Genomic DNA, 27,632 nt, shown 5'->3' on the forward strand with positions numbered 1-27,632 from the left:
TAAATTATGTGAATGGACCAGATAAAGACGGACAGAGAGAGGCGGGAAAAGGGCGATGGAGATAGGTTTTTGTTTTAAATAGTGTTTAATCTGATGATGCAATAAAAGCCAACACGTGAAAGTAGCGCACCTTAAATGGCCATCGGGTCATTTCAGTGCAGAATGTGGGTTGAAAGTGAATCGAATGACGCTTGTCCGTCCTTCAGTGGAGCGGTGTTTGACTTCAACTGCCATATAAAGGGAGAAGAAAGAAAAGAGGATGAGGAATAAACGCGCTGTCTCTTTGAGTGACTGTCTCGGGGACGAATTGCAGCTTGTGATCCAGGAGCGACGCGCGGCGCTGAGAGCCAATGGTGTTTAAGAGCCGCCGCACGCAACGAGCAGCGGACGGGGAGCCACTCCGGGTATACCTCCGCGTCCGACGCATGCTCGTGAGTAGGTTGAATGGGATGAAACGGCGAGTGCGGAGAGGTATATAGGCGCGCTGTGATGCGGCCCGCATATATTCCCCGGCAGGACTAGCTTCTTTTAAAGACAGCCTCCTCTTCCGCGTCGCTTTCCACTCCAGTGATGTGGCGTATTTGTGTGGCGCACCTGTAAAGAGCGAGACACGGGGCAGAAAGCCGGGCTCTTTTTTTTGTTTCATTATTTGATTCCTTTTTCTTTCTTCTGTTGGCTTTGGGTTTTTTTTTATCTTCCCCCCTCTCCCTTCCTCCTCCTCCCTTTTACCTTTTTGTTTGTTTCGTGCATTTGCTGAAACGATATCATTCCTGTTTTTTGATTTAATAAAACATTTTATTTTTCTCATTTTATCTTGTTTGTGTTGGCTTTTTTTGTTATGTTTCCAAGTTTGAACTGAAAAAAAGAGAGAGAAAGAGAGCGCGGAATCCACATCATTTGACCAGGTGTTTCATTCAGAGATTGTTTGCCCCAAGGACGCCCCTAACTTTCGTTTATAGAAACGGTAAGATCTTTTTCTGCACATTTGCTCATTCGCTTCAAGCATTTTGAAATCAACCCATTGGAATAGTCTGTTTCGGTTGGTCCTTTTGGTGTGCAGAGCAGATCATCTTATTGCATGCAGACGTGACAGGGGTGGGGTGGGGGGGGGAGGAAAGTCACTGTGGTGCATTCATGTGACGGCTGATTTTCAACTAGGAACTGGAGAGCTTTCGGGTAATCAATGAGGGATTTATGGTAAAGCTTTTTTTCTGTCGTGTGCAATGCTGAAACATGGGGAAGAGTAATTTTGGAAAGCGGTCACTACAACAGGCTAATTTAAAACATAGTTTATCTTCTAGAGGCCTTTGCTAGGTGCAAAACAAACTCTTTGTTTTTAATGCTCTATTTTCAAACACTAACTTATTAAAAATAGATATATCCTGTGTAACTCTTGACGTGAACAGAGCTATGTAGGTTACACTCTGCAGCCTGCATGTTGTGCCACTTGGAGTTGCTGGATGAAGTTCTTGCTTTCATAGGCACATTGTGTATACTCTTTCTGAATTTCCGTGCAGGTGTGACTGCACAAGTCAAGTCTATTTTTGGAAGGTGGGGAGGGGCGAAGTCACTGGAGAGGGGCTACTTTCAAGAATGTATTCCCAATGTAATATATTAAGAATATCGGCATTGCTTAGAGTTAATGCTTGTAGTTGTACAATAGGCCAGTAGATCGAGGTACTTCATAGTGATACACATTAGGCAACTAAAAATTATTATTATTATTAGTGGGTGTTCCGCTGTTGGTCATAAAACTTGAAGTAAACTTAAAGCAAAATACAAAAAAAAAAAAAAAAAAAAAAAAACAGTGATGTGCTATTGCAAATCAACCCATTTCTTCTTTTTTATATCAATTTTTAAAACTAAATTTTACATTTTAGTCGAGGTTTAATAGCAGACTTTGCTCTAAAACTACAAAAACAAGACCATTAATACAATGTGTTAAAAAAATTATATATATATATATATATATATATATATATAAAAAAGCATGATTTAAAATGTGTGGATATGTAAAATAAAAAGCCTAGTAAGCATGGACAAGTAGCTGGAACGATTCTTTTTATTCGTAAGTGCCATGAGAATAATACTTACAGCACCATGAAGATGTTTTAAGTTCACAACAAACAACAAACATCTAACACCCTCTGACAGATTTTCCATGGCACCACTGTGCAACTTCTGCTCAGTAGTTTTTACAGGATGTCCACAGATGGGCAGTATAGAGCGATCTGCAATTTCAGATTTAAACTATCTGTGCAACTGTGTTTGTATAATCTGGAGATTATTGAAGTTACATTTACTTACGCAGTACGTTAAAAAAATAAGTATTTTACACGGATTGATCTCTAATTATGTCTGTATTCTACACAAGCTAAAAACAATATGGAAAACTGATTCAACTGTAGTTTTTTTCTTTTTTTAAACTTTTGCTATGTTGAATTGTTAGCCGACAAAATTGTCCTTTTGATTGTTCTTTATTGTTTGTTTTTTTACTTTTTACTTTGCCAAATGAAGCGGCTTCTGAAAAAGAAACGCATTCTCTACAGAGCAGCTGCAGCTCATCATCTAGTTATGAATAAACTAGCGATGGATCCTCTGCATGGCTGCTGATTGGCTAACGCCCTGATCAGTTTATTTAGGAGGTGCGCGTTCCCGCCACCGCCCCCATATGCTTCGGAAAGACTGCGACCAAACATTTGTCTGCAGGGACTTCATTAAATACCCGCGGCGCCGCTTCAACACTTCGAGGTAAGACACGTAGTAACAGTGGAGTTGAAACGGTCACTGTGGTGGTGGGGCTGTTCGTCTTAAGGCCGTTTAAATGGAAGGGAGTTTGCTAGCTGGCAGGGCAGCTAGCAGTTTGTGTCTACCTTTCATAAGGTGTTTCATTGGCCTTATTGTTATACTCGAAAAACGAGTTGCTCCTACAAAAATGGTGGCTAACTTAAAATTCGCGTATGACGAAACGAACCCATGTTTTAAACCAGAAAACATAGGGGTTGTTGCTTTTGATAACGGTCCTGCTAATGCTCGCCATATTTTTAGTAATAACGCCACTTATAAGTATAATCCGCTCCTGGTGGTTTATGAGTAGTGTTTTTTTATGTTTTGTTTTTAAAGAAATAGAATGCTAAAATATTTTTTTTTTCTTTGCGTTATTTGCTCTTTTTCGAGTTAACGGTAACTACTAGCTTAGTCGCAGTAGCACAGCTGCAACGCATTAATTAAACATGGCGCCTCCACTCGGTTTTTCAAACGCCAGACTCAAAATTGTACTTATTTTTTTAAAATACAGCTCAAAATTGGAGCCCGCTCTATGCATAATTCAAGTACGTTTTGTCGCGGTACTGTAGTCTCCTCTACAATTTCGCTTCTTGTTTGCTTGGTTGGTTTGCTAACATTTCAAGCTTAATCTATAAACAAATTATGTCGTTGCTGTTTTGTTGTGTCGCTTACAAAAATATTTATTCTAGTTTTGATTCAAGCGCTAATATCTGGAAACAGTTGTCTGTTCTTCACAAGGAACGACTTTATCTTCTCTCTAAAGTAAAAGCGTTTGGATACATGGTTATAGAACATTTAATTGTGATATTGGGTCATTTCTAGTATTGGACATCAGTTGCACTGACACTTAAAGGTAGCTTTAACTTTTTGGCATAAAAACTGTTCAAAATGGCTAAAAATCACAATTAACAAGTACTGCTTTCCAAACTGTCTTGTGCAATATTATCGATGTACACACTGTAAAGCCCCCATGCGCCATGAACTCTAGACCCTGTATTAACCTTGCTTTAGTTTTAGCCAAGTGGAAATGCTAATGTAGCTACTTGGAGAAACAGCTAAAGCCTTTCAAAATAGAAGTGGGTTTTTTCCCCTTTTTTCCCCCCAAACTATTAGCTTTGTGTCCAGATTTGCCTTTAGTGTAAAACATTCGACAATATTGTTTTAAACCTCATGTGCCAGCTCATCTTAACAGCTGGATATGGCCTAAGCTAACATTTATCATTTAAATGTTAAGATCATATATCCAAGTTTGAGAAACTGCTGAGTTGCATCCTTTTGAAATGGTATACATTGTGCTGCAGATAATGGTGCTAATGTACTATTGGGTGGTTTTGATAAACAGAAGCCTAATAAAGGAAAAATATTTTAACCTGAATTTCAATGGACCATGTCACTATTTGCACTATATAACATTCTAAAGCATTTTTTGATAGATTTGTACTCTTTTGAGAAATTTGTTTTGAGCAACATGTTAAAGGGAAAGTAAAATATTTACTTGTTAGTTTGAGTCCCCTGTGCCCCAACTCAATAGTTTTGATTTATTCAATTTTTTGTGCATTTTATTGCCATAAAAATAAGCTGCTGGAGGAGAAAATAAATGTGAGGCAGTAAAGATACAAGCAGATGCTTGATAGACTGAAACGCATACAATCAGTTGCTTGTAACTTTTTACCCATGAAAGCCACAATATTCCTTTTGGACTGGGTGTCTATCGCCACTGATTCTGATGAGTCTCCATGATCAATTGCAGAGGAACAGCAGATAACTAAACGCATCCAAAACGGATCAGGTGGTGATGCAGTAAATTTTGACTTGAATGACGGGGACCTCAGATTTTGCAGCCCTGTCATGTAAGAGATCTTTATTGAGAATGTAAATAAATTGTGATTCTCACCAGCAAGGAATTCAGAAAAAATGACTAGTTTGAGAAATCCCAATACAAATGATGCTTTCCCAATTCTCAATTCACATCTTTTTATATCTTACATATTTTTGATTGGACCCTAAGGGGTCAATGAAATTGTATTCTGGCCTCAAACAATTGAGGGTCATTTTTGGACATATTTAAAGAAAATTCTGGGAATTATGCATAGACGTCAATGGAAAAAACCTGTGTTGTGTAGTTTCCAACACTGGAAGCACTTTTAGTGAGACCAGAAGGAAATAAAATCAGTCATGTCCTTGGTATTACAACTCTGAGTTATCTTGGCAGTGAGTTGGACAGTAATTAATGTAATTAATTTTGGCTATTGTAGATGTTCCTAATCACTGACCTTTTTAGTGTTGTTTTTCTTTCCATTTTATATACTGCACTTGATCTCAATCATTAATTTTGGCAGCAGTGGTTTTACCCCTCTGTCTTGGAGTTGAACATGATAGTAATTTCAGTAAATTTGTTTTTTGCATATTGCTCTGAAAATTTACTAGTAGGTTACTAAAATATGGAATCTCTGTAGGGATTTGGTTAGGTTTTTTTTATGGTCTAAATATTTTGTAGTTTCTTCACTAACACTTTACCTTTTTAAGACAAAGTAATTTTGACTGGGAAAAAATACTGACCTGAAAGTGCTAAGATGCACTTTTGAGCACATTCTAAAGCCGGGCATATAAAATATAGTCTCTTAATATTAAAATCATCTTTGGAAGCAACTGCATGGTTGTGAAATGTTATATAGTGTCTGTTATTTATGGTTTTAAAGTAGCGCTTGTGAGAGCACAAGAGCTCTTCATTTTAATTAAGTTGCTGCAGATGAAGTCTCAACGTGTGATGAATATCTGCTGTTTTTAGCTGTTTTCTCCCCCTCTATTCCTGCAACCATTCCAGCTTCAGCAACCACTATACTGCTGAGGACATGAGATAAGAGTCGCTGTCTCTGTGTATTGCGACTGCGTTTGCCTTTCTAAATAAAGGCTGCTGACAGGGACTAAAATGCAGGACTCTGAGGCCACACATCACTTTTCTCTGTATGGCATTGTGTGTCGCTGTCAGAACCAGGTTAGTATGCAGGGACTGGCTGAAAAGGGAAGCAATTTTATGTCTTTTGTCCTTCCTAAATGGTCATCTGTCCCCTTTTCTTTTCATAACATGGCCTCCTTCTCTAGTGTAGTGTGGCTTGTCTGGATGTTGCACAAGATTTAGTCTGTTGGCCACAGGGTGGCCCTCCCTCTGCATGGGCAGATCGTCACTGCAGGCCAGCAATGCATTGCCCTTGAAAACACTCAGTGAATTACAACAGCTTCCACAGACGCAACATCTGATGCTCATGGGCTTTTGTGCCTTGCAGTTTCTGTTGGCATAAAAAAGAAATGGGTTTGAAACATGACTTATCCCCTCCCCCAAACAGTCAAAATGATTGTTTAGGAGTTGGGACATGTATAAGTTCTTTATCTTAAACAAAATATTCTCTAAATTCATTTAGACTATGGAACAATCTGCTGTAAAAGGTGTTAAAGGATTGTAGATTTGCGTTTGACATTTTGTTGATAGACCTGGTGAGTTTACAGTTTCCTCCTAACAGAAGGTTTTTTTAAAAGAGAAAAAAAAAGACATTCGGTCTTAAGCCAAGCTGCACAGAATTTGACATGTTGAGAAACCGTTTACCTAGAGATGTCACTGTAGTGGAGGGCCGAGACTGGCCTTTTGGGAGTGGTGATGGCCCACAAAATGACTCTTCAAGATACTGAAGTAATGTTAATGTTTTTGTTCCCAATATAGGAGTTTTTATTTTATTTATTTTTTTTAGAATTGGTTCTCAAAGTTGGGGCTTTAGCTGCATTTATGTGCTTCTCTGTTTTCAGCACATAAAGAGCTACAAAAAAAAAAACGACCTACTCGGATAGTTTGAGTCTATGGTTGATTTGCTTGAAATGGCAAGTTTTAAGATCAGTTAAGTACATTCTGTGTTGATTACCTTGTAGATAGAACAAGGTAATACGACACTTTGGCTACCAAGCAAATGTAATTAAAGTTGCAGACATAAAATGATTAAATTCATGCTGCTTGAAAATAAAATTTAATCTACATGAAAATACAAATGGATGTTTATGGGCTGCACAAACAATGTGACTTTAATTTATAGCTCTTTGCTCCAGCAGCCAAACACCATCAATGCTTCAATTTCCTTGTCACAGAATTTAGGCCTTTTTTAATGCAGGATTGTAAACTGCTGCATTTGCCTCTTTACACTTAGTGTGTGGGTAAGCAAGTCACATCTGTGGTTTTAACAGATATTTTGAACCGTTACTTGTGGGCTTTTAGTTTTCAAGGACAGGTTGTGCATGTCAGTGTATGCACTCTGGAAGGTTTTCTTGCTCTGCAGCTTGTCACGCATACTTGGTCAATTTAATTCTCTGAGGAGCAAGTAGCTGGGATTCTTACCTCACTTTGAGTGCTCTGTGTCACATTGGTACATCTGATCTCACCGTTAGCTTCATGCTTGGCATAAAATTGTATAGGTAGTTTATGTGAATTGTCTTTTTTGTTAAAGAATTTAGGCTTAATTTCACTTCCCTGTCTTGTGTTAGTCTGGAAAGAAAGCACCTTTTGGCAAATATTTCATCTTGTTTTCTGATGTAATGCAGAATCTTTACTTTTGTACAGCTATGTTTTCACAGACTGATCAGGTGTAAAATTTTTACTGTACACAGTTGTCACTTTTTAGGTGAAAGAGCTTTGTAAATCCTGGCTGTGGAATAAATCTGAGAACCTGTGAAACATTGATAATCTGGATTATAGCTATTTTTGACTGACTTATCTGAAGGGGAAGGTACATCAGGAGTACTTTAAGGTTACACATTAAATGACTCCTTTAACACAGTTTGGATATCATGCTGAAGTCTGTTGAAACTGAAAAACTTGTGGATTTTAGCCAAATGCACTTTATTTATGCCAGCAAGTGGCATAGTCTACCAAAAGAAACTTGGTTTAATAGAATAAAATTAATTATACCGTAAAATGCATCTCTTTTGGCGTTGTCCTTATAACGGTGACATCGTGGGTCGTACTTAGATACTCTTTAATCTCAAATTAATCTTGTTGATATTGAAAACGTTTTTTTTTTTTTTTATTTACATTTAAATGGTTTGAATTATTTAAGGTAAATACGACCATAGAAGAACTAGCAACTTGGTGTAGAAGAGCTACCCGAGGTGGAATATTGTGGAATTTGGATTTGTTTCTTTCAGGACCATCAGCACTCCTGAGACTCTCCTGGCTTGAAAAGGATCGCTGGTCAAACATGTTCCAAAGCAGGAAGTAATGGAGGCATTTTTTTTTTCTTTCTTGGACATCTTTTTTGTGCATTATCCTTCAAGTGAAACTATTCAAATTCTGCAGTGCATTTGGGGGTGTATAGTCTAGAACCATAGGTGCACAGTTTTCAGAGGTGGTTGGTGGGCCTTCCCATCATTCATTTGTCTTCATGGTGTCGGCCTCTTGGACTTCACACTCTGCGTAATATGGAGACACGACTATAGCCCTTTCCTCTTGAACATCTCTGTTAACCCCAGTGTTGACAGACCTTCACTTTTGACTAGTTGAGTCATAGAGCTGCAGATGTGAAATGTTTTTTCACCCTCTTTACATGAGCTGACCTCTATGAACTCCCTTCCTGCTACAAGAAAAGATTGAGGCAGAGATCGCAATTTCCAGCATGTTCGTCCTACCAATTTTGTTTCTGGCACGATGTACATTGTTAAATACTTCAAGTGATGGACAATATTCCACAGTTGCAGCTTTTTCTCTTTTTGTAGGGTGAGGGGAATGGATTTTTTAATATATATTTTTACTTTCCTTTACAAAGTGACTACATAAAAAAAAAAATCATGCATGATACAAAATCACACATGGTTTAATGTGTCAAAGAAAATACAAATTGGATAAGTAGTTTAGCTAACAAAAAACTGTCTAAAATCGACCACCAAATGGAAATAAAAATACTTGAATACACAAACTGTTGTGGTTTGATTAACATTAGTTTCACAAGATGTTAAAATGTTTTTTTAACATCTTGTTTTAACATCTTTATCTTTAATATTTTTAATAGTAAATCTCTTTAAAATACTTGCCACCAAAATCATCTTTGTTTTTATGGCAGCACAGCCATGTTTGCCTTCACCTTTTCAACTTGAATTCTGCTGCATGGGTGATGGAGTAAAGTATGTGATGTTCTTATTGGTTAATTAAACCATTTGAATCATTGACTGCATCTAAAATATGCAGCTTGCAGGACTCTATACCATATTCTGAGTAGTGTTTTTTCATTTTATTAAAATGCTACAATCATTGTTCATGAAGATCTTATATGGATAAATTAAAATATGAACAGTTTCAGTGTCCTAGATGTGGTGTTTTGACACCAAAATTTATGTTTAAATTACATCAGGTCTAGCGTCCATCTTTTATTTGAAATTAACATCAATATATTAGGGCTGTTGTAAACGAATATTTTAGTAATCGAGTAATCTATCGATTATTCTTACGATTAATCGAGTAATCGGATAAAAAAAATTATAAAATGAAATATTGGTAAATCTGGCATAATACCGGTGTTACTATCAGATATCAATATCAGTCCAATTTTTCATATTTGAGCATCCCTAACAGTTGCTTTTTTGTAGTTTAGAAAACTAACCTGTAACAATAATAGCTCACTTTCTAAGTTAACCAGAAGAAAAGTTTAGAAAAATCTGAAATTATATTGAATTTAATAACAAAGAGGCAGGCTCACAAATATGCTTATAAAAAATGTCTACAATCCAGCTTTTAGTTTATGTATTCATCTTCAGTGAGTTTAATAGATTAATTAAACTCACCTTGCCACCTAACCTGTCACGCTTTGGGTTTGAAAATACGGGAAATGCCGCCTGGAGTGGGAGGAGAGGGCGAATGAAGAACGTAAGATGGGGTGGAGGGGAGGAAATAGACCAGCGGACTGACGAACCGTTAGACCGGGGGACGAACACGGGGGAAGCAATACGGGATATTTACGACACCTTCACTGGTCACACTCAGAAACTCATCTACCAGCCATGTACGATGCGCTCCGCCACCCGTTTCTTCAGACCGGGATATGAAATTTATTGTGCGGTTCGTCGGTAAAGCTACATTTACACGGTAAGCATCAGCTACTCAGCCGCCCGCCCTGTTCAGTCTATCCGCTCACCTCAGCGCTCTTCCCACCGTTCGCTTTCAACCAGCAGCCCCGGAGGAGAAATGCTGCCGTACTCCAGGCATTCCCCCAGTCATTTTAAGGATGCTTATTGGTTCCCCAAAAACGATAAAAAGTCGGGCATTATCATCAATCAATAAAATCCCCACGGGCCAATCTTGAAGATTGGACTTTATGCCGCTGAGACTTAGCTTTTGTCAACAACTCGGAGGCGGAAGTGAGAGCTCCGCGCAACGCAAATGAAGTCCCGGCCGGAACACGGTGCGCTAACTAATAAAACATAAATTAACGAAGCTTCGAGGCAGGTAAATTTTCCTCGAGGAATTTTAGTAATCGAGGTACTCGAATCATTCGAGGAATCGTTTCAGCCCTACAATATATACATGTTTTATCATTTTGGCAGTATAGCATCATGTGAACATCTTGCTGTTTCAGAAGTAAGATGACTAAACTTGGAATATTTATGAACATGCATTGTGGTTTTCTTTAGATTAACACCATGTCCATCAAAGTTGGACAGTTACATGTCACACTCCAAAAGAGTTGAGTAATGCTGTAATGTTTATCAGTAAATTTTCCTGAAATCATCCATGACTTTGCAAAATATTTCCCTCCTCCTCTTCCAGCATAGATGTAGTGGGATCTGAACTAATCTTTAAACATGTTACATTTGAATGCCTCCTAAAATGTTCCACTCAGTAGGGTGAAAATGTGGAGGTGGAAAGAATGAGTATAACTAAAGAACCTTATGGTTTTTCTCTAACCTGGTTTCTGAGGTAAACTATAAGGATACGTCTCTGTGGAACCAGATGCTCTGCACTCAGATGCCTACATTAAGACGATGCTGTAAGCTGGCTCCACACAGTGAAAGCCTTGACTGAGTTTTTTTTTTTTTTTTTTTTTTTTTTTTTTTTGGAAAGGGGCATCTTGCCAAGCTTGCTGTTCCAAGTGTTTATCTAATGAAATATTGCTGCCTTGTGGCACTATCTCAATTGGAACAATAGCCTGTGTTTGTGCTTAGAATAAAAGGAAAACCATAATGAAGACTGAAGTTGACAATATGTTCTTGTTGCCTGATTAACCAGATACCATGAACATGAAAGAAGCTGCTTGAGTAAATAACTGCTTAGAATAGTAAATCTTTGGCTAAAAACATTTTCATCTGTCCTTTATTGTTTAATATGGGATGGAGAAGTTGAAGACTTAAACTTTGCTTTTAAATCCCCTGCCAAGGAATCTTAATTCTATAACTACCACCAAGACTGAAGAATATTTAGTAAATATTTACTTGTAATGAAATTGTTGAAAATTGCATTAGACATTTTCACTTTTCTGTTATTACATGACATCTTGTTCTTAAAGTTTCATAGACATTGCAGAAAGAGGAGATGACTGGCAAAGCATTGTCCTGACTGGTAAAAGCTGATGCTTTTAGTGCATCACATTTGGCAGTAAACACATCCATCCTACCTGGAAAAGCAGGAGATGGCTATGAAATGGTGGTGAGATTACAAACACCTGTGCCAACTGCAGCAGTGGTGTTTGGCAATCAACAAAGTTGGAGTCTGTTAAGATAAAGAACACCTGGTGGTGTCTGCACCACTGTCCAACACAACTCTGCAACCTCTTGAAATTTAAAGGGCTACATTTTTATAAAAAAAATTTTCATACAAGAAATGGTAAAACTCTTAAGCACTTATTGTAATGTTAAAGTTCTGAAAATGTTGCTAAATATGTAGAAAGTAATTAGAGCTCACAAGCTTTATGTAAACAAAGCAGGAATATTTAGCTGCATTTAAACTTTATCTTCATTGCTTTATGGGGCCAATAATAGATTTTGACTGAATTCAAAAGATGGAAAATGTACATGGTTTACTTCATTTTGTCTAGCAGAGGAAGGGACAGCTATTTAAAGTTAAAAGGAGTGGATTAGACTAGTGAAATATTATTTTACAAGTTATGTGCCAAGCAGTAAACAATCCACAGCACAGTATTCAACTTTAATACTCTTAATGGAATTGGCATTATACTTCTGGGTATAAAGTTTCCTGTGGGCCCCTGTAAAAAACTAACATCCAAAATAACGACCAATGAGCCTAATCTACTTTGTCATTTAAAATAAAAGCCAGTTGAAAATTTGAGATCCAGGGCTATAGTAATTGGTTTACAATGCTGAGGTAGAATTTTTTAGCTTTAGCCTGATGTCCAACTCGGACCTTGCATAATGAGGGCAAGTTCTCTGCTAGATTGTAATCTTTCACTATACCTTCTTACTAGAGGTGTGCCGATCGATCGGCCACTGATCATAATCGGCCGATTTCTGTGAAAAAGTGTATGATCGGTGATAGCCGATCACGGTCTCTTGTTGCCGATCACAAAAACCGATCAGCTGCATCTCATTTCCCAGCCTGCCTGTGCAGCTGGTCTCCTCTTTCCTTCACACTGTGCAAACACGCAGCAACAAATCCTAAGCGATGTGGAACTATAACGCACTGAGTGAATGGGGAAGTTTGCGTGTTGCGGTGGAAAATTGAAGCACGTCAAAATGCATCAACACGACAAATCTAATATGGCATAAAAACAATGCCATAATTGACGGAGTTTGGCTACATCGAGGTTCACTGCAGTAAAAGACATACGGAGGATCAGATAGCAGGTAAAGCAACGCACAGCTACAAACACTCACCCGGATTAGCATGACGGTCAGAAAGCTAAACAAATAACCCGCAAAATTATTTAAGTCTTCGAGCTGCGATGTAAGACGCTGGTTCTGCTCTCCTGTTGAACCGCTGCTACGCTACAGGTAGTAATATTTGACAGACGGAGCTTCGCTTCTGCTCCACTTGGTAGTGACTCTCACACCGAACCTCTGCTTAAAGCTGCAGTATCTAACCTAAAAAAAATAAATTTTACATGCGTATTGAAACTTTAGTTGTCCTAACATGAGACAGATAATCTCTGGAAAAAATAATCTATCTTCTCCCAGTTCTGCATAATTACTCCGCTCAGTCAGAAACAGCCAATCAGAGCTAGCAGTAATCAGCTAGCTGCCATGCTATTAGGAAGTTTTTATTCAGTAACTCTGTATTGTTTATTGTAATGGAACCTGCATTTGCCTTTGAATGTTTTATACTTTTAATTTTTTGGGCAATAGTAAGAGGTTTTATTTTGGCTCTGCGTTATTTAGCCTCTTCAGAGCCTTCATACGTTATCAGTCTGTTTAAAGATAGTATTATCAATAGCAGTACAATTTGCACAATGCCTGTTTTGTTTAGTTTTCTTCTTGGAAAAAGTTATTAAAAACAAGTTTTTGTCTAAATTAAGGTGAATTCATGGTTCCTTTTTCCACATAATGTAACCGGTACTGTTTATGATTAAAAATAAAAAAATATGTTATCGGTATCGGTGATCGCCCCTCGTGGGTGATCGGTATCGGCAGGAAAAAACCTGATCGGCACATCTCTACTTCTTACAGCTCCATTCTACAGTTGTAAGAATGGAGTGTCGAGTACCAGTAATTCAGAAATGAAACTACACTTGGAGACAATAGTTAAAGACAGAACATTGTTCTACTATCCAACTTCAACATTTACTTTTCGTAATTAATCTCTTTAATCAAATTTGTTGGGAGTCGTATTGTGGGTAGATTGTGGTAATGTCTGAGATTAGTGGTGGATAATGTGGTAAATGTATTCCTCTTCCTACAGAAAAATAAATCGCACTGAATAATGGATGGCCTCCATGTTGTCAGGCTAAATGATTCTCGGTGCTTTTCCGAGGTTCATCTTCTCCTTAAGTAAATCTTGTGTAGTTAAAGCCATTAGGGTTAAAGCAGTCTGCATTATTACTCTTTCTGTTTGTGCTGTAGTTGTTCTCTGGGTTCTGACCTTGGTTTAAGGACATGCGTGTAAATCATGACTCATGCTGTTGTGTAATGCATTGTCGGTTGTGCAGTCTATGAAGCCTACATTCAGAACAATGAATACTTTAGTGTGGACATTAGATTTTTCTGTAAATTGGCATGATTCTTTGTAATCAATTTCTGTCTCCAATTGTCAACATTTCCAGTTTTCTCTACATCAAATAAGCAGTTATACTTATGCAGCTTCACCCAGATACAGTCTTGCTGTTATGAACAGTCAGTGAAGTCACCAGAAAGTTTGCAGGTTGAGATGTTGAGTTAAAATGCTTATGAAGAATAGTAAAAGACCTCAACAAGAACAGATGATCTTTGGTCGATGATACAATGCTTATAAATTACACTGACTGTTATTGCCTTGTCCCTTTTCTTCTCTTTGAAGGTGTAATGGGAGCCTGATTAGCTTATATTAACGTAACTCTGAGTTATCTGTCTCTGAGTTATGTTTCTTCTTCAAGAAACTTTTTGTAAACTATAGATACTTTAGATGACATAAGGTCTCATAAAATGACCATGTATGGCTGTTTTTCAAGTTGCCAAGTCAGATGCTTCTTGGTGGCTGAAAACCTGTCAAATGTAGACCTTTGGGGTTGGATGGCATGGCTTGAAAAACTTGGCACAAGATCAGCCAATGGCAATAATTGTTTTAAAATTCTGAAATTCTGCCAAGCTAGCTTGACCTTTTCTCTTTTGTCCAGTTTTCATGCCATGGCCTTTTTTAAATCTTTTTTTTTTCTTAAGCACTTATGAGGCTATGATGTTAGGGAAACCTTAAATTGCTGCTGTGCAAGTTACCCAACAGGTGGTTGTTAGGTAACCGAAGAGTGAGTGAGTTAGTTGATGCTGCCCACTTTGCTTAGCTGACTGAGATGTTGAGTGGCTAAAACCTTTCCTCTGCCTCCATTTCCCAGGGTGCTGTGTAGTTCTGGGTTGAAGTTCAGCAAATATATTCTATAATATGTAATATCTATTGATTTTTATCACGTGTATCACAATCGGAGGTCGCATTCACCGAATATTTTCTGTATTTGACCGCTTTTTTTTTCTTTTTTTTTTTAAACGACTGAAAAATTTGAAGCCCGTCGGTCATTTTGACAGGTTATGGTGCACATGCGCAGACATTATAGACTTTATGCAAAGAGTTCATCGACTTTACGCAAAGAGTTTATCGCAGAGGCAACTAAAATCAATAAATTAAAAAAAATCCTTTCTGAATGTCACCTAATGAACATTGAACTAAATGCATCTTTCAGACCGGGAGCTGATGGTGTGTTCACGAGTTATGGACCGGACGTTTTGGAGCACGTCTGGTTCAGAAGCGCATTTCAAACCTTTGGTTGAAATGGCACGTTTAATTTCAGTCTCCAGTGCATACAAAACAGAAAAAAATAAAGAGAATGCAATGTTGTTAATCCATTTATAGTCTAAACAGAGGAGCTGACAGTTTATCTTGAGGAAATAAAGGTGCAGAAGTTAAGTAGACTGTAACACGTGGAGTGCGCTACTGCAGAACCAATGCAGGCTCCGCCACTGCAAAGAATTAAGCTCAACTCATCCTGCGGTTTCAATAAAAGGAGCCGTTTTTGTTCACATTACCCTCCCACACCCAGAAGGAGAGCGTGGTTCTGGAGGAGCACAGCAGACGTAACATTTGTCCATTTCGGGGAAGTGAAACCACACAAAAATATTCTAAAAGCGCACGCCCAGACTGCGCACAGGGTAAAAAACTTGCAGAATTCAATTGATCAGTTTGGATCAGACAGATCCAACTGACTGAAGTAGTGCAGATTTCTCTGGAGATGCGACCAGAAGGAATTTGTGAGGCTGTGCATTCAGATCCCAGCAGGTGAAGTGACCTTAAAGTGGAGTCGTTTAATTTCATTTATTATATTGGAACCACAGTAATTTTTGTCACTACGGAGAAAAAGTTAGATGCGGTCATCTGCTTATGTGTGATGTGATATGGTTCCGGTTAAACGAGGTGAATATTAACTAAACTGCATAAAAATGCAGCTAAATAGCCGATATGATTATAATTTGACGGGTAAAAATGGTACATGAACGAATTTTTTTTTTTTTTAATACCGTCCATCAGCCAAGATGACGGAGAACACAAAAGTCTGGTACGGTTTCTGATCACAATATACATTACTGATTTACTGTCTAGCTCAAAGTCTAATGGAACTTTGTCTGAAATCAGTCATATTTGGAAGCGAGTATCGCCATATCAGATCTTGAGAGATTAGGTGTTCTCTGAAAACAGATAAAATTATTTTGCTCTTGCCCATGCATATTTTAATTTGGCTAGCTTTTAAATTGTATAAAATTTTGTTTTTTAATAAGCATGGTAAAATGAAGAATCAATAATTAGTAAAATGTACATAAATACACTTATTTTGAAACGCTTAAGAATGCCGCGATTTGTGATCAACAATCAACTGCTGCATCTTGGACGTGTCCAACCTTTAAAAATGTTTAAAGCAATTGAATATTTAGTTGAATGTTTTGGTCTTGGAATGGTTTGGTTTGTTTGCCATTCATGATCTGACTCTGCAGACCTATATTGCAATGTGTATTGCTCTTTAAAACAGTTTTCAGTCTGCTGGCTGCATTTGGTGCTCAGACTAAAAGCTGTTGGAGGGATATAGCAGTCAGGATTTCACCCATTGTATTGCAAGACTGGTGGACCACCAGGGTTTCCTTGTTCCCCCTCAGGCTAAGCATTGATTATTATAGTTTTTTTTTGTTTGTTTTTATACACCAGGTAACGGCAAAGGCAGACTAAAAAGTCTCATACAAGATAGTATGATCAGTATTTGAACACATAGGAAGACTGAGATTGGGTGTTTTTTTTTTGTTTTGTTTTTTGCTGCAACCACTGTCCACATGCTAACAACTTCTGTGAAAAAAGTGATGGCTTGCATATAAAGCATCACTTTAAATAGAATGAAATGACTATAAAGCATTTAAGATTTTATAGTTGATATTGTTAATGTCTTGTGTCCTTGTGTGCCTCAGATTTATATCCACTTATTTGAAGGATCTGTGGTGACCTTTAGCATTTTTCATATTTTGCACTATACTTCAAACATGGTAGATAAAAGTTTTACACATGCTCAAGACGATCCTCTCTGCTTGGATGAGGTGAAATATACCTGTTGAGGATTGCTGTACCATGGAAGAAGATTTAAATCCCAAAATGATTCAGCTCACATCTGTTACCTAAAGATAAACGCAACCAAAGCACACTTTGGTCACAACATTGTGACATCAGCACAAACATTCCAGTTTTATTTTAAATGGCAAATGAGACAAATTTGTCACATTATACAGCTCTGTGTTTTTTGTTTTTTTTTAATGCAATCCATTTGCAAGACTAGAAAGAGACTGGTTCAAACTTTCCACAGTACTACATTTTAACTGGAAACCTGTTGATGCAATTATAAAGCATGAGCAGCATTTTTATTCAAAGATTTGTAGTCAATGAAGTATGTTGTAGGTGTGAATCGCAGACATTTTGGTTTGTCTGCATACAGAACTAATCTGAGATTGCCTAGCTGCAGAAATTGCTATCTACATGTTTCATGTTGACAAACGTGCAAAAGGAAATTTCTGCTGTTGGTGGCAAATAAATTGGATGCCACAACTTGAAATGATGGCTTCAACTCACCAAATTTCTTAAAAGCTGATGTGCAAAATACCTAATACCACAAATGTTTGTAATTGGTGAAGTATTGTCATATCTTTTAATGGAAACTTGGAAGTAATCTCAATGAGAAGATGCCAGGATGTTGTATATGGCATGGTACAGATTTAAATTTCCTTGCTGAGGAGGAAAAAAATGTTTTAGGTTTTTTTTTTTTATTTTGGCTTCCACACTATTGGACTGTGATCTGAGTTGTTTGCCAGATTTCTGATTTAATTCCTAAGAAACTTGAAGGCTGTTGTCCCTGTATGAAGGTTTGCCACTCTGAGGAAGTATACCAATGATCCAATTGAAAAGAACACCATTTTTATTTTCTGTAGAAGTAACAAGTGCTTTTTTCTTTAGTCTTTTTATAACAGAATTCAGTTTTTATGTTGAAAATGCTTACTTGTTAGCGTACCTTTATTGTATTTGAGTAATGAAAGGTCTTGGGGCTGCAAGATATGTAAAACATACTTAAATAATATTTTAAGTTGCTGAAACAGATACTGTTGCTGAAAGTTCAGATAGTGATTCACCACATTTCTTGACTACCTTCTGATGTTCTACCATGATTTGAGCTTTTCTCCTCTGCCACTAAGAGAAGTCTGTCCAACTCTGCATGTATGGCTGTTGGAACATATCCTACCAAATATTTTCAATAAATGTTTTGCAGTGGCATTGTGGTGTCTTACAAGTTGAGCCACTTGGCCACTTATTTCCTTCCTGTTTGAAAGACTAAACAAATAAAAAAAAATCCTGGAAAGTTGCATTCCCACAGTTTATGGCCTGGTTTTATAAATGTGTGATGAAGACCCTCATCACTTATCACACCCCTAAAATTACTGCCTTGATAACACATGTTTGCAAATCCCTGCAAATTTCACTAAAATGTTAAGTTCCCTCTGTATTAAGATAAGTACAGATGTACGTGAGGAAATGTTTTCAGCTTTATGCCTCCCACACTCGAGGCTTCACACTTTGAGCTGAGCTTTAATATGTAACATTTTGAATCTAGAGCAATGGGTACATCTGTTTGAATGATATTTCGTATAATGGCTAAGAGCTTTGTTGAAAAATGCTAAGAACAAACATTAAAATGGTATAATCCTTAAATGCCAGTCACCTAAAAATATATTTCCCCAGATGGAATTCATTGTGAAGCCATGTTATTAATTTGCAAATTTCAGTAAATTTTATCTTTGTCGTATGACATTCCATGGAAAACCTTCAATGCAGAGCTATGTTCAGAATTTCATATATATATATATATTTTTTGTATTTTTTTAAAGATGAAGCAAATGTGGGTTGGTATGTGAAGACTTGAGTAATGTTTTTCATTCTCTTGGCACAGTCGGTCTCCCTCGTGTACACACTGCTCAATATGCTAATGGCAGAGAAACATCTTACCATTAAAGGAAAACTGTATCTGCTGTCTTTGGTGGTCATTCTTACTAGACTGCACATTCATGATATTCTCTGTTGTGGGAAAGAAGCTGTAGCAAAGCAGAGAGCAGTGGAGAAGAATGAGTGTTTACACGAGGATGATTGACATCACTAAGACCCTCCTCTTGCCTCCGATTGTTTTTTGACAGTTGTGCATTTCTGTATTTCTGTAGTACTAAGATCACAGGGAGTAGGTGGAGTTTAATTTTTTATTTTTATCTATCATGTTGTACTGTTATGACATAGTGACATATAAAAAATATTTTAAAATGTATAAGTTACATACTGCAACTCTAACACAGAAATTAGTTTGTATTTAAGCTGCAGGATCTGAGTCTTAAAATCTGTAAGCAAACATATTAGTTTAGATGTTATCCAAACAGAATGTTGAAATGATGAAAACAAACTTCTTTTTTTTTAATATACACTTTTCAGGGTATCTTTTAAGAAGTATTGATTAGGATCATTGGTTTTTGCCTGTTCACTTGGCAAAAGCTGTTTTTCTGCTTGAGTAAAGAAAATCAATTGGTGTTTGAGTTATGACGGGTGACATTTTCATCACTTCTAACCTCCAAGCTGAAAGGACTGGAACTGAGAACAACAACTTTAAAGCAACTACCATAAAAGCTTTAAATTTGGCTCTGCTCAATGTGCACAAAGCATCCCACTGAATGCATTTTACTTTTAAATTGTCACGAATCTCTTTATGAAGTCGATTTTGTGCAAGACTGAGGCGCACACATGTTGCTGCTTTTGTATTTCTTCAAGAAGTAATCAGTGTTTCTGACATTCTGATGCATTTAATTTCTGGCCTCTTTTAATTTATACAGAGATTTCTGCAAATTGCTTCCCATGAGATGAAGTTGTGCTTGTTTGTAGCTGGATGCTGTTCAGTCACAGGCAGAAATGTTCTAAAGGTACTTTGAAGACGGAGCTCACGAATGCAGCATAATACTGTCTTGGCTCCAAAACGGTTCTTATTTTACTCGGTTTTAGAAATTTATTTTTATGGCCCCTTACTGTTTAATTGGCGCTTTCTGTGGTAAATGTGGTGGTGGGGGTAGGAGAAAATTCTACATCCGCAGGTTGCATGGCAGTTAAATTACAATTATTTTGAGGCTCACAAAGATTATTTCATGGCTGATTTGCTGGTATTCTAGCAACAGATGTTTTTGACAAATCACTGAAATGTTACTTTGGCGCATGAGTTTACTGTACAAGAGCTTTGAGTACACCTGATGTTTTGCAGTATTGCACAACATTTTTAATTCAAATGTACATCATTGCAGGATTTCCCCCAGAAAACTTAAATGCAGTGGCAGGGGAGGGCAAGTCCACCAGTGGCCCTCTGCATTTTGTTAGAAAATGTGAAAAATTGACAGGAGACTTGAAACTAGGACTAGGTAATTATGTGGTATTGGAAGTTTTTTACAACTATTAAACACCAACCATTTAAGGCAAATGCACAAAATTGCTGGTAAAATAAATACCAATTAGTAATCAGATTGTGGATCTTGCAACAAGTGATGGCAGTCACATTTAAAAGTAAAAGAAATGTAACCTAATATTAACAATGAGTAAACATACTTATATGCTTTACTAAATATAAGGTACAAAATTCAAGTGTTTGAAGTTTTCTTGTGATTTTCTAAATCTTTCTGTCCGGTCAGGTTCTGGTTTGCTGGTTGTGATTGGTTCTTTATTCAAGCGAACGGCAGTATTTGGATGAGATACCTGCCTGACTGGTAGTGTGGTTTATGTACATTAGCTTTATGTAGTTGAAAGTGCAGGCGTAGCAAAGTACATGCCATGCCAAAGTACATGGCAGAAATATGCCACACGTTATTCTTTCTTTACAAAGATGTATCCGCTTGCATCAGTCTCACTGTTCACTCAACAGAAACCTCTAAGAGCATTTAGCCTTCATAGATGCGCTTTGAGGCTTGTGTTGAGCGTGAGCTGAGCAAGCGTTTAGCCTGTTATACTTGCTGTGTACATGGGTAGAGTACTCTGAAAAGGCAGTAGCCATAGAAGGATCATATAAATACTGCTGCAGGCGAACCTGCTCTGCAAGAGCACCTTTAAGTAAAGCCTGGCAGTCCGGCATGCTTATAATACACTGGGAGAAACCTTTAGTAGCTTTTATTTAAAACAGAAAAGCAACCGTTATTCCTTCTGCTGATATGATTACTTATTACATCACATTTTCTGATGCATAAACTTAAGGCAGCCTAAAAGCTCACCAAGCTTATTGGTTTCCACTTGAGCAGCTTTTTGTACCTTTTTGTCAAGAAGCTAAAATAAGAATTAAGAGGTTATTCAGGTTATCTACTTCAGTAGAGCATGCAGTCATCTGTAAGACATGTTCTTAGCTTTCAGACCATAAATTTAAAATGGCATTGCCTTAATTGGTGATTGGTACTCAGGTTTCCTCACGATTGTTGCTGTTTTACCAGTGGTTATTCAGTTGTGTTCTGTCTGCAAATTAGAGGTATATATTGATAAAATGTACAGATGTTGAAATGTTTGTCACATCTCTATTAGATTGTTTTTTTTTTTTCATCTGCTTCAGTGTGCTTTTTGTAGAAAGCTGATCACTTGTCTTTTGTCCATGCTGTTGAGATCAGATTTTTCTTAGATCAAAGCTTTTGACGTTTTAAGGCAGGTCTTGCATAACTTCTGACTGACTTAAACATCTTGTTTTTTTTTTCCTTATTGAAGTGAATGTGCATGGACCTCCTGTAATAAAAATGGCCTTCTCAATCAACCTCCCTACAATAATTGTTTTTTTTTTCTTTTACCCTTGTTTCTCTAACGTGACGTACTTTTTGTGTCCACATTTTCAGACGACAACTCCAAACTAACATGGCAGTCAGACTGTGCGATGTGGCTTCTCTGCTTAGAAGTGGTTCGTGGGCGCCTGAGCCTTGGACTGGGGTCTGTGGCCATTTTTCACATCTTGAAATCATTTGGCCAGAAGGTCATTTTTGCTCAGGCCATACCAATGATATTGGCATTGTTGTATTCTGATGTTCAAACCAAAGTATTTCTGCTTAAATTTGGGGGAAAATTGCTCATTGTTGGGGCTGAAACTTTCTTAATGGTCAGTGTTTTGAATTGGTATGGTCTCAACCTGTATCCCACTCTTTTCAAATTATATTTGTATGTTTGATGTCTAAGGAGAAATTGATTTTTTTTATTTTTATTTTTTTTGGCATGTCTATGCAGATCAACTTTCTGCACATGGTGAATTTGTTAATAAAGGATGACTCTTCATACATGTTGCTGCCTGTCTCACTGTTCACGCAAGGGCTTTTTGTCCGCTAGTAGTAATTCAATGTTGCTTGTGGCTATATTTTTTTTTAATTGTGCTGAATAGTCATATTTTTCTCTTTTTTGTTTTTTTGTTGTAACATTTAATTTTTTATATATTATGTGTCATAAGGGCCTTGAAAAGTTTTGGTTTTTTTAACCAGTAATATCAAATCTCTCTTTCTTATGAAATTGTCAAGATCCTTTTTTTTTTTAAACTATGCAATTGTTCTGTACTGAATGTCGCACCTTCTTTTTAAAATATAATGCATGAAAGTCGTTCCGACATGCAAATTTGGTCAATACCAATCAGCCAATATTTGTTTTACTTCAACAAATCAATATCTTAACGTGTGAAGAGCTTCCTTTCTTAACTGCTGTTTAGTTATTTTATTACCAATATCAATGATAGTATTATTTACATAATTTTCCTTCTCTCTTTAGCAGGTAATTGCAACCATGGAAACACAGCTGTCCAATGGGCCAACATGCAACAACACGAGCAATGGTCCCTCAACAATCTCAAACAACTGCTCCTCGCCAGTAGAGTCAGGGAGCATAGAGGACAGTAAAACTAACTTGATAGTCAACTATCTGCCTCAGAACATGACCCAGGAGGAGCTGAAGAGTTTGTTTGGAAGTATTGGAGAAATCGAATCCTGCAAACTGGTTCGAGACAAAATAACAGGTAAAGTCTGTTTTCTAGTGCTGGCTTGTTTTATTATTTCTGCTGGGGAGCTTTACTGTATGTTTATATGCATTTGGGACATTTAAAGAGGATCAATTATGCAAAATTAAAATTTTTCACGTCTTGTACTTCTATTTAGATCTCTGTATTAAAACGGCTAAAGCACTAAAGAAAGTCTTTAGTGTCTGGAAAAGGAGTTCTTCAAAACTCTCTATTGAGTCACAATTGACCACCACTATGACATTGCCTAGCAACTCCAGCTGAGACCATCCACTCACCTTGAGCATGTTTGGTCATCCGGTTTTACTACCGTGTATGTATTGCAGAATGACTGCTGGAAAAGACAAGTGTTTAGTAGTGGACTTCTCATCCAGAAACTGCTGCTGCATTCTTGTTAGTTGTGAGAAAGGCTCAACTACTTCTGATTTTGGTTCTGATTCAGGGTCAAAGATGTACAGTTATATAATAGGACACATCGGTTTGCAGCCGTTTTCAAGTGAGTGTAAAAGTTGAGTTGTGTGGCGTGGCCAGCAGCAGCTTATTTGGATTTAAAGTGACAAGAGGCCCTAAGACAGCTTGTTTTGAAAAGAGCTCAAAATAGGCAGAACTAACCTATTTTGTTCTGGACTGAACTGGAAACTGAACTCTTATTATCCAGTAATGATTTTGTGCAAGAATTGTAATGAGCACAATTCATTACAATGCTTCTTTGAACTTATCCTAACCTGTTCAAGGAAGCATAATGGGTCCCCTTTAATCTTACTGGATCTTATATTTTGCTTACAGTAGGAATATTTTCTAATTGAGCTACAGACTATTGCATTTATTTTTTATCAAATTTGTTTTAATCTAGTTTTCAAATTTTATAAAAATCGCAAGTGATGTCAGTTTTGAATTGATTAAATTTGCTTTTAACACCTGACAAAACTCAGGGTGACATTGATATGAGCAGGCTGATCACTGAGGCTGCTGTGTTTTACCTGCTGGTTGTTTTTGGTCAAGGTTAGCATGACCTTCCTCTCAGAATTATATCGAATGTTCAAGCAGACCTGCCTTTTGGAAGTGTCTGCCGTTTTTCATTTTGTGTTAACAATTGGTCTGTAAGGGTATCTTTTCTTTATTACAAGGCTAAAGGACAGATGGCCCTCTGCTCAATGAGATGATGGATAATCTGTATTTTGACCTCAATAATAGAAACGTATATCAAATCAATAAGGAAGATGTGTGTCCAGCTGGAGCTTGCGTTTTGGAAGTAATTCATACATGTTTTTCTTGTTTCATATGGCTGCTGATGTTTGCAGGGCTGTATGAGGGTTGCTGCTATCCTTAAGACTGGTTACTGATGCAGCAAAAATAGTTTTTTGTACAATGCAAAGCTGATTATAAATACAATAAGTGTGGCAATCTTTTAAAGGTCGAACAGAATTTCCAAGTGTGTAGTAATTAATTCACTGTTTAGTTAAAAGATAAAAAAGCATAATTTATTCTGCTTTTGAAATATTGATCAGTTTAATCTTACATTTTCATACATATTTTTCATACATGGAGTATATAAAGTGTGAGTATACGCCAAAACAACTTTTGGAGTATACTGTTTGCTATTGTGTTCGTCATAGAGCTGAAGTTTTGTCCGTCTGGCTGCTTGTGCAGATCCAGAAGTTTGTGCTCAAGAGGTTCTGGCCAAAAAAATCTTCTAAATGACAAAATATGTCTAAGGTTCACTAGTTGTCTTTTCTTGTGGTAAATCATTGCCTAGATTGTTGGAGTTCCTGAAATAATTTATACCTGGAATATCTTGTGCTTCTCAAAACTTTTTTTGGAAGATATGTTGATGCTTTTAGTTTTTTTCTGTACTTTATTTTTCTTTGTACATTGAACTTGACTTGACCTCTGTAATTTGTTGAATTACACTTTCATTTGTAAGTTGCTTACACATGTTGTCCAAGTAGCCTGGATGTTAACGTTGAGCTAGACTTGCACTGGCATCAAAGTAATTTTTTTTCACCCTAGGAAACACTTAACTTGTTGGATTTATATTTTAAATTTAAAAGGTATAAACAGGTGGTATCGCGCAACACAAACAATCCTCATTGGCCTTTGCTGGATCTTTGCTGCTAGGCCGCCCTCAAAGATTTTGGTGCAGGAATTTGTTGCTGTTGAATGTGTTGTAATTTAGAATTTATGGCCAGTCTCTAACCCAACACTATATGTTTACCAACACGTACCATTTTTTTTTTTAAATTCCCTTTTTTTACTTCAAGACTTGAATTGATTTGGGAATAATTAGCAGCTTCATATTATTCAAAGCCTCAAAGTGAAATTTCTCTGGATTGGTCCTCTGATTTTAGCTCTACTTAAAAATCCTCTATCCCTTCCAGACTGTTGCTTTTGTCTCTCCCTTGGCCCTGTGGCGACGGCTTTAAGCCAGCCTACATCTGTGTACGGGTGCTACATCAGATGTTTAGTAATCACCAGAGATGATTACTTCCTCTTTTCCTCTTTTCTTTAAATGTTTATGCTTTGGCTGCTGCTGCAGAAACGGCTCAGTCATTTTGTACATTTTTTTTCTCCTACTGTGGGTAACGGTAACATTTTACTCAAATCTGGGTGTTTGAAAGATTCTTAGCAAGTCTCCTCTTTACTTTAACAACAGCTAAAAATTTGTAAATGGTTTGTTTTAATGCCTCTTGGTTATAAAAAGATGCTAAGGGTGTTTATTTCCCGAAACAAATTGGTTCAGTAAAGGCTTAACGTCTACATTACAATATGCCCTGCAGGTTTAAGTGAAAGTGTCATTTTACTTGCTCATTTGAAAGGCTTGATGCATTTCTTTTGGCTATATTGAATCCAGCCTTGCAAGGTGAAATTAAGTTCATGAACTTGATAACAGGAATGAAATAAAGTATGAATGAGCTGCTTAAAGCAACTTGATACATTAACATTAGTTTCCTGTTTAATAGCATCTGAGGTAAGCTTTTTAATTGTAACATAAGTTGAATGTATATATATATATTTTTTTTTTCCTTCATTTTTATTAAGATGCCAGAACTTGGACTTTCTGCAATTTTAGCACAACTTCATACAAAGTAAAATAAAAAAACAAAATCTAAGTTAAAGCTCTTATGGGTTAAGTGTCAATTTTGTTCCAATACTTTGACAGCATCACAAATGTACTGTGGATAAGCAGTTCAGTGTTGGTAACTCCAGCTTCAGTACACACTTGTAAATATTATGCACTTAGTTTTTATGTAATTGGAGGAAGGTTAGTGCAGGTCAATATCACAAAAGAAAGTACTGGGAAGGAGAAGCAGTTCAGCCAATTGAAGCCTGTTGGGAAGAAAAAAGTTCCATATACTGCATTTGTACTGGAATGAACCAATAATAAATCAGAGTGCAAAATTACCAGGAGGCCTTAAAAACCTTAAATTATGATTTTATTTTTGTCTGTGCTATGTAGTACAAGTTGCCTGCTTTAGTTTCTGGACTTTATTCCTCATTAGTTTCAAGAGGATAATTAGGGATAATGGAAATTTATGAAAATAGAGCGTTCTTGTATTTAAATCAAATGTCCACATCCCTTCAGTTGGCTGTATTTGGGAAAGAGCCTCTGACAATACCCTCGGATAATAATCATTCCCTCATTGGCTTATATATAAACTCTGTTCTACCTTAGTTCTTGCTAAAGAATCAAATTGCCTCTAATTTAGAATTTTCATCATGTACATAAAATCAGAACATCTCAACCCCTCTAGAGTATTTTCCAAAATCTGTACTTTGTGTAACATAGTCTAGACCTAATTTGAGAAACTTAATTTAGAGATTTTGAATCGGACCATCTAAGTTGGTCCAGGTGCCACATAAGGAGCAACCCTGTGAGTCGGTCAGCTTGGCAATGTGTTTTAAAACTGTAGAAAAACATATCGGGCTGAAACTGGTACAGATTTTAAAATAATTGATTATTTTACATTTGTGCAACATAAAACAAACTGAAGGTATATTATGTCTTAACGGAAAACACGATGGAAGAGTTTTTTGTTGAAGTAGCTGCAGTTATGAGTTTGTCCTCTCTGGAGGGTTTTGAGTTTGTTGCTGATGGAAGCTGTTTTATTTTTTTTATTTTTTTTTTCTGCCTCCGTTCTTGCATAGGTGGGGTTATTTCTAGTTTATTAGGGTGTTACAACTTTCCCTAATTTCAATTTGGTCTCAAGGTATTTCATAGTGATGTACCATTTTCATCACACCTTGCTGATTACAATTAGTAACTAGATCTAATAAGGCAAGTAGGTAGTTGAAGGGTTGAGACTGCTGGTTTTTATACTGTAAATATTTATTTAAATCAGCCTGCGCTGCTCTCTGTATGAGAAGAATGTAGCAGCAGGAGCAAGATGTAGACAAACTACAACATGCTGCCGTGAAACAAGGATTTAAGTTTTCCAATTGCATTCATGCCCATAAATCATATTCGAGAGATGTCACTTCCTCCCTTTGGTTTAATTTTTCTCTTGTTGGTTGAGTAGACTGACTGTATCCCAGCATCATCAAGGTGTGCAGGCAGGCAGACCACAGTTTCCATGTTTGGTTCTCAACAAAGTTTCATTCTGGAATCGAGCAGCTCACGGTGGCAGC

The 27,632-nt window shown here is 37.0% G+C and overlaps 1 protein-coding gene across 1 annotated transcript in view; it reads left to right on the top strand.

Moving 5' to 3' along the window:
• The first annotated feature begins 2,626 nt into the window (after positions 1 to 2,626).
• Positions 2,627 to 27,632, top strand: part of elavl2 (ELAV like neuron-specific RNA binding protein 2) — a 45,391-nt gene continuing 20,385 nt past the window's right edge. Inside the window, exons 1-3 of the mRNA XM_007564278.2 lie at positions 2,627 to 2,751; positions 21,853 to 21,943; positions 22,766 to 23,006. Of these exons, the coding sequence (XP_007564340.1) occupies positions 2,672 to 2,751; positions 21,853 to 21,943; positions 22,766 to 23,006 (412 nt within the window). The 5' untranslated portion in view covers positions 2,627 to 2,671. The remainder of the gene's footprint in view (positions 2,752 to 21,852; positions 21,944 to 22,765; positions 23,007 to 27,632) is intronic.

This window comes from Poecilia formosa, unplaced genomic scaffold (genome assembly GCF_000485575.1).
Source record: "Poecilia formosa unplaced genomic scaffold, Poecilia_formosa-5.1.2 Scaffold157, whole genome shotgun sequence".
NCBI lineage: Eukaryota > Metazoa > Chordata > Actinopteri > Cyprinodontiformes > Poeciliidae > Poecilia > Poecilia formosa.